Below are 13,580 nucleotides of genomic sequence, written 5' to 3' on the forward strand. Positions count from 1 at the left end.
TTCCTAAAAAACTACGAGCCACCAGATTGATCAGAATGTGTTCCACCATATAAACACATTATATTAATAATAACAGTGCCTAGTACCTGACGCAGAGGCAAACAACCAACTAGGCAATGGACAGCTCTACATTTAGAAAAAGCACATCCTCATATTGATAGTATCAAATTCAATGACAAAAGTGTCTACATTACTATAATAGTTTCATACATATTTACATAACAAACAGAATGTTCCAGTGTTATGTGACCAAATTGACTCTTGTGTCATTCAGCCTGGTGATGTTTATCTATACACTGCACCTTTTGTCCATCCCATTATCTTATCAATTATACAACAGTGGACATTATCCGCAGAGTCAGCTCTTTTCACCCTCTAACTCCGACACTGGGTGTGTTTGTCTTTCATGGCGTTAATTAGCTAATAAGCCTCTGCTGGGCAAACGGCAGGGATAATCTGATCATTTATTATGCAGCCCTCTGCACAAACATACATATGTATGGCAGGGTTTCTATTACCGTGTTTTAGCTGGTAAAATGTATTAAAAACCGGTAAATTCAAAACCTGCCTGTCAAAATGTCCGGTAATAACTGGGAATGCTCCGATCGATTGGCTGCCGATCATTATCGGCCGATATTCACTCTTAATAGTTTGATCGGTTCTCTCTATAAAGGCGGATCAGGAGAGCTGGATCTGATCGATATGGACATAAACGCGAGTGAAGTATAACCGGACGCGAGAGAGAGAGATCAGATCAGCTGCTGTGTCTGATGGAGACACGCAGCTCTGCATGATCACCTGAAGCCCCGCCCACTGTTTAGCGAGCTGCATGAGATACAGGCCGTTTCTCAATCTTGAGGACACTGGCTTCCAAGCCGATATTTCAAGGATGCTACGTCATCGAGTGCCGCCGAAGTACTGTTCCAATCTCCAGCATACTTGGAATTCCACCGAGGCCGCGTCCTTGGTTTGGGGGAAATTTCGAGGCTGCACATGGGTAGACTTCACGTCCTTAAAATCCCCACAATGCTTTGCGCACGGACCAATTTCAAAAACTCTTGCGGAGAATTGCTGAACCGACGCAGCACACATTTAAATGTAAGTATGTAGTGGCGTAGAAAATGTGTAGTGTTGGTAAATATGTTACTTTGTTAAATGTGTTACCACCATAAATGTGTTCCGTGAAAGTAAAGCAAGTTCATAATTAGATAGACATCGTGAGGTATTTATTTTCGGTACAGTTTATGTTGAAACCGTTAGAGAGAGTGGCACACTTGTTAGCCTGTTCCATTCTTCTTCGTTTTCCGAAGCCGTGGCTTGGAAGCATACTTGCTTCGTTTCTGAAGGAAGTGATTTGGAAGTACGCGACTACCAAGCCAGCATCCTCGCGATTGAGAAACGGCCACAGACGGGCTGTCAGGAGAGAGAGGGAGGGAGAGAGAGGATCCGTTTCTCCCGTGTTATTATCCAAAGTTAATGTAAACTCTTGAATAATGTACTTTATCTACTATACAGTACGTAGATTGTTTGAATGTAATAATGATGTGTTTTGTTGTTTGTGGAAGCGCATCATTTATTGAAAAATGAATCGGAACTTTTCGATCTTTTACGATTATAAACTGAAGCAATATAAAAATGACTCCCATTAACTGAGTTTTAAACATCAGCATATCCGGTCATAGTCCGGTAATTACCTGCTAACGGAAACTCTGCTACACAATTCTTATTATTATTGAAACATGACCGGTAAGTTTCAAATTTGTCCAGTAAAATAAATTATTTCCGGACATTTGACCGGCAAGAAAAAATCCTAGAGGAAACCCTGATGTAAGGCACATGTCGGCACGTGGTGAATGTACAATCTGAATTGCACGAGGCTCCCGAGAACTTACAGACGCAGCTGGGTTTCTTCGCCGACCACTGGTTGTTCTTCTGACAGGTGATGTTCTTCTTCCCCACCAGCTCAAACGCAGGCAGACACTCAAAGTACAGTTTGTCCCCGTGGCGGAAACCTGTCCCTTCTCGCTTTCCGTACGCTGGGAATCCAGGATCTCCACAACTTCCCTGGTCAATTTCTGCGTAAAATAAACACAAAGGCAAGAACATTTAACATGCAAAACTGATATTGATAAAACAAATCCTCATTACAGACGGAGACACATGGGGGGCAAAGAAAGACCTGGCTCTGTTACTTGGAGTCATAGTAGAGATAAATGCTAATGTTACAATTTAATTAACACAAGCCATCACCGCGACTGTCCTCTCTTTAACCTTCATATTATCTTAAATACTATTGTTTAGCCAATTAGACAGCCACGGTGGGCCTGCAGCACATGATAATTGTATTTCCTGTAGTCTTCTAGATAAAATAAACACTAGATGGATGTGCTAGAGGAAGGTTATTACTGACTGTAGCCTCCAGCAGATATTGACAAGATACTACTACATGGGTAATAAGTGATATGAAGATGCAGGACCTCACACTAAATCAAAACCAACACTGCTGTATCGCATTAATTCCAGTTTCAGGAAAATGTGTGTTCAGCTTACTGAGTGGGAATTATTGAATACTGCTGGTTTTTGTGTGACCCTTTATTGCGACACAGCAAATGTCCCAGGTAGGCCAATCGAAATACATTTCCTCAAACCCAATTTATTCATTAGTTCCAATTTAAAAAAAAAAATGTTTGCTGACTGTGGAAGCCTGCCAGAGTAGTGCATTCATGTGCAGTCATGGAGTCTGCAGTCTGGACAAAATGACTTTGCTTATCATTTTATACAACGCTGATTTGCAGCCAACTTTTAACTGCTGGATGTGGGAGCGCACTGTCCCAGCCCCTGCATCCTATTTACGTATAAAATAGGATGCAGTCCTATTACAACTACTTACTACAGGAACATTTGACATTAAAATGAACTGTTAGACACTATATTTTTTAGGCTTTTTGGAGTTTTCCCTTTTTTTGAGTGTGTTATATAGATTTGTGTGCATGTAAATGGTCTGCCACGGCTGAAATCCTACAGTTCCCTGCAGAGGGAGTTTCTCTCACGCACACTCCAATGATGTAACTATGTAACACTCGCGCTTCTATTAGCTAGCTCCATCACATTGTACGTCATAGGTGTGGGACATCTCTAAGCGTTTGACCAATCAAAACAGAGCTGGCCAGCTAACCAATCAGTGCAGACTGGGCTCTGGTTTCAGACAGAGGGTGAAAGGAGGTGCTGCAGCACAGGCAGTATGAGAGAAATAAAAAAAGTTCTGATACCTGAAAATTAGCACAATAGGGCCCCTTTAAAGCAACGTTATCCATGTTAAATATAAACTATTTTCTGAGGCAAACAACTGCCTGTTTTATAGATAAAATAGTATATGTGCTGGTTCAGCAAAGTACCAAAGAGAGTAGAGTTGAGCCAAACCATGCAGTGGAAATGAGACAAAAGCCATTCCTGTCTGGCGCCTTTGCTAAGAATGAATGGATATTATAATGTCAATAAATAATAATACAAAACAATTATATATCAAGCAACTTTCAAAACAAAGTTACACAGTGCTTTGCATGATTGAAAAGAACAATAACCTTTTAGAAAAAAAGCTAATTACAATTACAATTACAATTGATATCAAAAAAGCCTCAAGTAATATGAAAATAGAAGGAACTATTATCATAAAAGATAAGACATGTTGGAAATAATATGATGAGCTCAGACAAATAAAAACGTTTTTTTATTAAAAGATAATTGTATTAGCGATGACTCAGTACAGAGTTAATTTTGGTCCGACGAGGCAGAGTAGCTTTTGCACTTCATTACATTATAATCGATGTGATATTCCTTTTGTCACATAATGCATTTAAGTTCTGGACGATTTAATTTCCACTAAGTAGTCTTGACTGTATCCTTATCCTCTCAAAATGTTACCAACTAATTTTTCAAACTTCTTTCTCAACTGTGTCTCTTTTTTCCGCTGCAAATGTATCTCTCCTTTCACTGTGTGAAAAACGTTCTTACTTTTGTTGGAAGCTGATGTGAGCACTTTCAGGTGCAAACACACCTGCATCAAAACGCTTCTTCCTTAAAACCACTCAAAGCCAATTTCATTATCACAAGACGTATGCAAGTCCCTTCTAATTTTCTGAGGTTGCAGATGGGAATGTTGAGGCATCCGGTCGGAGAAACACAGAGCGAATAAGTTCATCCATCCAGGAAATGATGGCAGGGTCTAATACGATTTTAAATCGCACCAGGGGCGATGCTGGGTATAAATCCATACCCTCAGCCTTAATGATGATCATCATTTAGAACACATATTTAGAGCTCACTGCTGTTTGGATGTATGGCTGTCCTGAGGCCGCCTCGTTCACAAGTCAACTCATTGATCTTACGTGGGAGTCACCTTTAAAAGGGGAGACACTGAAAGATAGTTCTCAGATGGGCCTGAGAGAAAATGTATTGGAAATAATACGACAGGAATGTATAAGATCCAACAAACACCACCAATAGCTATAAGATGGACCTCAAAACAATAACAATACATGCACACACAGCATTATACAATAGCGTGTTTGTCTCTATAACATACTCACTCAACTAACTCCCCGCAGGGTTTGTCTTAAAATAAGGCCCCTCTGCCTCATGGGTCCCTACAATCAAAATGTTAGGGAAATAGAGGCAGTAAATGAGAGCCCTTTGAAGTGTGTGAGTGTACATTGGTGTGAACACATGTTTCATGGATTGCCTGTTGTTATACATGTGTTTGTGAATGTGTATGTTGTGTATAAGAGAGCAGGCTGCAGCCATTTGATTCTCATGAATAAGTGAAGAGATGTAATGCATGTCATTTTCGTTGCTGCCGTCTGTTTGTCATGCTGGAAAAATGTAAACATCGTAATGTAACTCTGACTCACTTTACTGCCAACAACTATACCGCAGTCTCCTTGAACGACAAAAAAACTCTAATACTCGATTCTATTGGAATAACCCAATTTTGCATACAATGTCTGATAGAGCTTCAGAGGCCCACGTTTCCACTAAAGCCCTTGTCACACTGTCCCGAAATTGACACCCGATGGACACACGAATATGGAATTGTGAATTTCGCACGAAGATGGCCCCGAACCACACACGAAGGCAACATTTACATTACATTTAAGACATACAACTGCAATGAAAGTAACAAAAACAATGTTACAGTACTATGATACTGTACTGATATCTTCAGACTTTGTTCTTTACTTTATCCGTCTTTATATGTAGAAACTATTACGTTTTCTCCGTAATGTTGTTTCCATAACAACAACAACTTCCTGTCAACTGTCCTTCAAAATAATATATGATATCCTTTTTAGTTTCACAGAACACAAATTGGGTTATTTACATAATATATTTACATGATTTTGTTGTGCAATAAAACAACCCGATGGACACACGATAAAGGATGTGATCGTAGCAACATCGGGCCATTCGTGAGGGCATCTTAAGCCATCGTATGACCGCCTGTGGAGTTTCTCAGGCTCCGGCAGCAACTTCGTGAGCGGTGGCAAAATCTTTGGCATGGCAAAAAATTGCCGAAGGACCTTGCGAAGGTTCATTTTCGTGTTGAATTTGTGTGTCAATTTTGCCCTTCGTAAGGCCATCGTGAGGGCATCTTGTTATCATCGGTGCCATCGGGCATTCGCCCCGATCAGAGTGAGGGTGAATGCACCGATGATAACACGAAGATGACACGATTTGACAAGATGCCCTCACGAGTGCCTTACGAAGTTGCCGCTCACGAAGTTGCTGCCGGAGCCTGAGAAACTCCACCGGCGGTCATACGATGGCTTAGATGCCCTCACGAATGGCCCGATGTTGCTACGATCACAGCCGAATTTGAACATTTCCTTTATCGTGTGTCCATCGGGTGTCAATTTCGGGACAGTGTGACAGGGCCTTTAAGACCTTCATGTAAAGTACCTATAAGATGTTAGACCTATGAGTAAATGACAATATGTTAACTATGCAGGTTAAGGGGCCCTGTTATGCTAATTTCCAGGTTCATATTTGTAGCTTCTTTTTTGTAACATGTTTGCATTCTTTAATTTTCAAAAAGCTCTTTATTTTTCTCATACTGCCTGTGCTGCAGGACCTATTTTCACCCTCTGTCTGAAACCAGAGCCCAGTCTCAACAATGTGTTGGAGCGCTTAAGGCAGGGGGGGGAGTGTGTGTGAGAGGAACTCTGGGATTGTATCCTTTGCAGACCATTGACATGCACAAACACCTACATAACACAGTACAAGAAAGGAAAAACCCCAAAAGCCTAACAGGGCCCATTTAGGCTAAAGTACCAGCACATCTTCAAATTACAAAACATGCCATAACTTTAAGTATAAAACTGCCTGAAAAGTTGAACATTTGAGGCCACAGCAGAATGCAAACCACACTCTAATGTGTGTGTACTGGTTTGACTGTGTTTGCAATTACACTTGATGATCAGGTTTAAAATACAAGTAATTGAGAATGCAAATTAGATTGTGGGCGCTCCAGTCTGGGAGGTGAAGTGGTTCAAAGTGTTTCTTCCCCTTCATTAAGTACAACTCATTGTTTTAATTACACTTTGGTTCGGCATGTTGCTCTACTTTCTCTGTTGTTTTTACTGATGAAAAATAAGCATCTGTTGGCAAGGGAGAAGCCTCGCTGTGTTCAGAGAGACAAGCGGCGGACCTATCTAATAGAAGAACTCTGGCAAACTCCCCATACTCACACACAGGCACACACACACACACACACCAATACACAAACTCACACTGTCACTCTGTTTTGTCTCTCTTGTCTCCACAATGCTTTCACAAAGACGTATTCATTACCATTTTCCAAGTCACACACATATGAGTATACAGATCATGTGCACACTTGGTTTTGAGAATACATCAGAAATCTGTGGAAGGCTGCATCGATGGCTAATTGCCTGTGTTACCAAAATAAGTGCCCCTTTTGTCCTTCCTCATTAGCTTTCAAGGCACCAATTATGACACAAATCATTATTTTTGAACATCATTTGTGCATAGTTGCAAGAGAACCAGCAATTTGGGGATTGATTAACTGAAAGTCCTTGACTACATTGATTCCTTGTTGCTGTTTATGTTTCTCTCAAGGGTTTTGTAGTCCAGCTGTATTGTTGCAGCACCCGATGCGGCAGAAGGAGATCCCAAGGCGGGCCGCGCCACGCCTGTTTTGTTACGATGCTATTAAGCTTCTTACAAAAGTCTTAGATGAGACAGATGGAGCATCTCTGACCCCTCTGTTCTTGAAACTAAACTCGAGAAGACAGGAAAGGACAGCAATGTGACAGTTAACGAGGCAAAATGTGTTCTGTCAGTGGCTATGTTGGCAGATTTCAGCAATGAGTCACAATACACAAGGGGAAATTATCCAAAAAAAGACACTTCCCTCTATTTGTGAAAGAAAAAAACAGTTTATAAAATGCGGCAACGAAGCTGGCACTTCGGCAACAAAAACGTTTGAATCACTCTTACCTTCAAAAGACACCTTGAATCCCAGGGAGCCACTGGTGTCGTCTGTTTTGAAGTTGAGCCACATCTGGTGACTGGTGCTAACCACAAGGTCTGGAGTCGTGGTTCCAGACAGGCTGCAAAAGAGAAATGATCTCTTTAAGATTGTTGTAAACACACCGTTGGTTTGTGCTACTAAGGTTGTGACTGCATGGTGTGTCAAACTGGATCAGTTGTTTCAATTAATATTATAAACATATAAAGTTTATAATATATAAAGTTTGCATTTACTGCAGTGGATTTGGAGCAATTGTAATAGTCAAAGGCACTGTTTCCACTGCATCACTAAAAACGTAATGCAAGCAGAAGAAGAAAAACAACAACACCTGAAGATACATTTTAAACTGTCTGACTTTACTCATCAAAGAAAAGTGCTCTGACACAGTTGCAGGCAATTCCAGTCTGAGAATTGAATACAATAAAAAAAACATTTCATTCAAAACAGTTGGGGACAAGAAAGTGGAACATGAAGGCAGATCAGTCAATGCCAAAGAAAGAATGTAATCCTATTTGAAAAGTTATTCCCCCAACTCTAATTAGGAAGTGTATAGCTGTGCGGAAGTGATTAAAGGCTCTAATTTGAGTGATGGCACACAGAGGACGGTAGGAGCAGTAAAGAAGCTGTCTGGGTAAGAACGGTGTGTGATTGTCTCCTTTCCTGCAGTCTGACAGTCAGAGTGTTTCTGTGACATTGTTTATACATATGTGGAGGGAAAGATGGAACACAATGCACCGTGTTGTGGGGATTGCATTTTCTGCCAAAAACAACCACTGCTTTTCTTAGACATGTGTTTGTTTTACCACGATAACTCCAATAGTTTTAATTAACGCAGGTTTGTCGGCAATTGGAATGGAAACACATTCTGTCAGTTATAATTTACCTGCAAGTTAATCACTCTCTCAAACACTATCCTTGTTTGAAGTAGTCTATCTGCTGATGATAATTGTGTTCTTCCCACACAAGGACATCGTTTTTCCATGAGAAACACGTTTGTGGCAGACTAACACCAAATGGTTCTCTCCTATAATCAAACTGTCATTGCTCCGGGTCTCTGAGGTGAAAAGAATTTGATTGGCTGCGACTCAGTGCTTATTTACCAGCATTTAAGCATTTATTACTGTGCTGCAGCAGAGCTACATTCCTCTGACCTTAAAGTAACAACAGAATAATTCCCCACACCTTGCACACGCTTGCCTTCACCACAGATTCACAAAAATATAGTCCTAAATAAACGGTGCTGATAGCTGCAGTTTATTCTCCAGTCCTAAATTGTTCTAGTGGTTTGTGTGCAATAGGGCATTAGATCTCGATGACAGCATTGCTCACACAACTTTCATATCATAAAGAAGTCTGTAAAGGGCGGAGGGGATTTTTAATTGAACAGATTAGCTCATTTGGATAGCTGTGGCGTAAGTGATTAAAGGCTCTGCGGCGGTGGTGGCGAAGTCAATAGGGACTTGGCTTGGCAACTGGAAGGTCACCAGTTCAAGTCCCGGAAAGACCAAGTGCTACCGAGGTGTCCCTGAGCAAGGCACCGTTCCCTATACTGCTCCCAGGGCACCGTACATAATGGCAGCACACTGCTCCTAACACTAGGATGGGTCAAACGCAGAGGAACCGTTTCGTTACATAGTACCTGTACTAAGTAATGACAATAAGTTGAATCTTCTTCATTTGTGTGTGTTCTGTAAGTATGCGCACAACATAAAGTGAGGAAGATCTTCTCTTACCAACTAACTCCTCCCCCAGCTCCAGGGTGAGGCAGAGCCACATAAAAATGTATCTATAAAAACTTTATTAAGTTGGTACATTTCAGCGCAAATAATAACAACATCCTGTGAATTGTTATGGAGCATCTGCTAGCACAAACTCTATCAGGGGGCATCAATATGCAGTTTGCAATGCTGCACCACAGGGCTGTGATCTTGTTTTTAACATTGAAAAGAGTTCATGATTGACAATGTGATGCAGCATCAATTGTTCATGCACTACTGCATCAGGTGGTGATGAAACAAACGAGAAACAGTACAACAAAGAGAAAAGGGCTGCAGGGTGAGAGGAAGAGAGAGGGATGATGCCCGCTGCAGGAAAGCGGAGGAGGACAGGAGGCAAGCGTGCCAAAAAAGAAAAAGGTGAGGAGTGAAAGCAAAAGATGACACCATGGAACATGAGAAACCAAAATGAAAATGATGTGGCAAATTAAAAGCTGGAAGAAGATAGAGAACAGAGGGAAGTAATAAAGCAAAAACAGAGAGGTCAAATGAGTCACTCACACGTGGAAGACGGTCTTCTGGTCGCCCACCACCTCCCCGTCTCCCACCGTCAGGGTGTCGTAGCCTCGTTCCAGGTCAAAGTCCTCAAAGGTCAGCTTTATCACCTAGACAGGAGCAGTGGAAGTGGTAAACGGCAGATGCTTGGATGCTCCTGACCCCAGATGCACAGGAGAAACCCCTCGCATAAGTGACAGTCCATCCCTCTGCCCATCCATCTATCATCAATCACATGTTTGAATATGTTCGTGGCACAATTCCAATAAACCATATGTACCAGCTGTGTATGTTGCATGTACAACCTTGATCCCTTTACTAGTATTTATTGCCCTTTAAATATTCACATACTTTCATGAATACACACTCATCTGAAATGATAAGGTATGCCCAGAGAGTTATGTCAGTGTATGTGACTGTGTGTACAATTCTGCCACTAATCTAATATCTGATTCCCGCCAGGCGTTCTGCATGACCCAAAGTTGCAGATGACTTTGTGGCCTATGTTGCCAGACTTACAATAACTTTAAGCACATCAGGAGATGTGGCAGGGGATTTGAGACTGTCCACAAGGTAAATATATATATATCATAAAAGTGGCACATATGTTTCAAAAGATTTATGGAATGGATTTCCACGCTGAGGAAAACAGCAGAGCGGCTTATTTCATCTAATTTCTATTCCGCAGGTGGGAGTGTGGGAGAGAAGGTGAACAAGGTAGGGAAATCAATAAGTGTGCCATAGCTGGAGGAAGCCAGGGGCAACTCGAATAAAGACAGGCAGACAAATAAGGTTTGATTATGAGTTTATAAATAAAGACAACAAAGCAGGGTAATGTCGGAGACCAAGATATACACAAATAAAAAGCAAAACAAATGCCGTCTTTGTCCCCATTTTAAATTGGCTACAACTGATTTCCTCCACATTTTTAATGTTTTCAGAGAGCTGAGAGAGCCAGACCTAATGAAAAAGCTTATATAAATGCAAATTGCATTCTGTCCTATGTTACACCAGATGACTAATGAAAATTGCCACGGTAGAGAGAAAAGATGGATGGCGACGCGTGTAGGCTAAATAGGTCAGATCACTAGATAAATAGAGTTTCATACCGCAGACTCGTCCCCTGTCAGCCAGCCAACAGGAGGGACAAAAGGTTAGACAGGAATAAACAGGAAAGCAAGAAAAGCAAAGCCACCATATATATACTTTATATTTATTGCCATCTCTGACGTCATGTCTGACATTTTGGTTTCTTTAGAACCCGAGTGTCCCCAGACACTGACGGACAAACACTTAAATGATTGCCAAGGAAAGCCAGCTGCATTCGGTACCTTCAGGACATAATGAAGGAGCAACACTAGACACGAACCCACATTAGTCATGATGTCACGAGGCTGATTTTAGGTCTAGAAGGGCTGTGTCACGTCCTACCCTTGCAGTTCCGCCTCAGTCTCCTGCCTGACCTAACGTCTCCTCTGGCTGGGCCTATGCGTACGGGCAGGAATAGAAGCTCATTACGCCGCTAAACAGAAAGAACAGCCTCGCTCCATCTTCATCTGGACCAGACAACAGGGCGAGAGACAGCCCAAAGTACCATTGTCTGTTTCAGCAAGCTGCCTGCCGATAATACCCAGGGGTGTGTGTGTGTGTGTGTGTGTGTGTGTGTGTGTGTGTGTGTGTGTGTGTGTGTGTGTGTGTGTGTGTGTGTGTGTGTGTGTGCGGTAGAGTGGTTAGTTGTGCATCTCATTACACCCATCTGCCTTGCCTCTCACCTCACATAGCCTCTCCTCAAGTTGGCATAGTGCAATAAGAGAACACATTTGTACAACCAATTTGTCTGAGTTCAGAGAAGGATATTTGGCAGGAGAGCACCTGGGTGGCCTTGAACACAACTCCAAAGTCAATGGTCTGAGCCGAGTAGCTATGACACTTTCATGATATCTTCTGAGCATGCTCTAAAACCTCTCCATTACTCTACCTTCAGTTTTCTCCTCTCCCTCACCACAGGTGTTTCTAACAACTCTCTTTGTCTTCCTTTGGCTCATGTCCAGCGCCCACAAACCCTTTCTTTTCTTACATGTCATATCTTCTATGAATGAGCTTCTGTCACATGACACTCATGTCGTGTAGCAACTTTCAGATGTATGAAACCAGACACTCTGGTTCCTCTGGATTTCGCTTTGCAAACAAACCACTTAACACACTGCTGGAAACAAGTGATTACAGGAGCAAAGTAGCACCTCACTGTTGCTTAAATCCCACGGTTAATTACTTTTACCTTGGTCATGTCCGTGGCTGAGATGAGCCAAGTGCAGTTAGCATTGTTGTCATATTGGACCGGGTAGTTTGGGGACGTGATGACACCACTGGGTCCTTTCAACTGACCTCCACACATCGGTGCTACAAGGAAAAAAAGAGAGACACAGAGAGAGAGAAATGTTTGGTAAATGACACATGTTTACTCCACCAAGCGTACTGCTGTTTGACTGCTGGTCATCATTTAAACCCCTCGGCCTATTACGGTTTCTCATTCCTTTATTGTTTTTTAAGCATTGTGCAATATCAATAGATACATTTCTTCAAATCCTGTAAAAAGGAAGCGAACATTTACCAGGTGACTTGGTAGGCATCCTAAAGCATTGCCAAATATAAGTAATTTAAAATGAACAATGCATTCGTTAAACTTCACATTACTTCAGAGTTTCTGACTGAACTGTAAACAAGCATCCCTTTTGAGTGTTGAAGCTGTTTGTCAAGCGCTTGGTGATAATGATAATCTGTCCTTTTATCATCAAATTATAAACCAAAGAGCCATCAAAACAAAATCAACTGCTGTGCATCCTCTAAGCACTTGACTTGCCAATTTAGCGTGGCAGTGTGAAAAATAGACTGATGGGGGATTACATCGAGGCCATACATCACTTAGTTTTCCCACAGGTTTAGAAAACGGCGGGTAGTAAACACACCAGGATCATTTATTATAAGAATAAAACAAATAATTTGACATTAGACCGTCTTTATGATCCTCTGCCATTGTTATAATGTTTCAAAAATAAATTCGGGCAGTCATTAATATAGTTGGGTTCTTTCCAGAAACACAAATTAAGTAACAGACTCAATATGTTATTTAAAGAGCAGATAAGCAGTTAGCAAACCGATCTTTGAAGGACACTGTGACTTCTTTATCGAGGCCCGAGGGTGTCTGTTAAATTCCCCTTCAAATTAAAGCAGAATTTGTAATGAGTCCTGTAAGGGAGCTGAAGGAGTTTGTACGTGTATACACATGTGGGGTGTAACCAGAAATTATTTGAAAAGGCCCTGAACCAGCTACCCAATTTTTTAATGAGTTATGTCTAAGAAAGGTCCTTTGGGTGTTCAGGCCCCATTCAGCGGTTCCATGTTCCAGCCCCCTCCCACCAAATCACCCCTATTAAAAAGTAAGAAAGAACTTTAGCGTAGTTAATGGGAAAATAGAGTTATTCATTTGAGTTGTACTGACAGTGAGGGTGACCTTAACCGTTGTGTTGTGTTCGAAAGCTGTTACCGGGTACATTTTGACCCATGAATTATTTCAGTCCAAAAAACTCAAAAATAATGACTATGATCCAATATTGTTTTAACTACATCATAACTAACTTATAATGCATTCATAACCGTACAATCCTGTTGTAATTGTATTTGATGGCCCCAAAACACATTACACCACATATAGCACACGTGCATGTGTGTGTTCTGGTTCAAGTCAAGTGTACATATTCTTT

General features: G+C 41.4%; 1 protein-coding gene across 1 annotated transcript in view; it reads right to left on the reverse strand.

Annotated features, from left to right (window-relative positions):
- Positions 1-13,580, reverse strand: part of csmd2 (CUB and Sushi multiple domains 2) — a 281,630-nt gene that overhangs the window by 119,833 nt on the left and 148,217 nt on the right. The window contains 4 exon segments of the mRNA XM_034236672.1: positions 1,893-2,075; positions 7,516-7,628; positions 9,826-9,929; positions 12,098-12,219. Of these exon segments, the coding sequence (XP_034092563.1) occupies positions 1,893-2,075; positions 7,516-7,628; positions 9,826-9,929; positions 12,098-12,219 (522 nt within the window).

This window comes from Gymnodraco acuticeps, unplaced genomic scaffold (genome assembly GCF_902827175.1).
Source record: "Gymnodraco acuticeps unplaced genomic scaffold, fGymAcu1.1, whole genome shotgun sequence".
NCBI lineage: Eukaryota > Metazoa > Chordata > Actinopteri > Perciformes > Bathydraconidae > Gymnodraco > Gymnodraco acuticeps.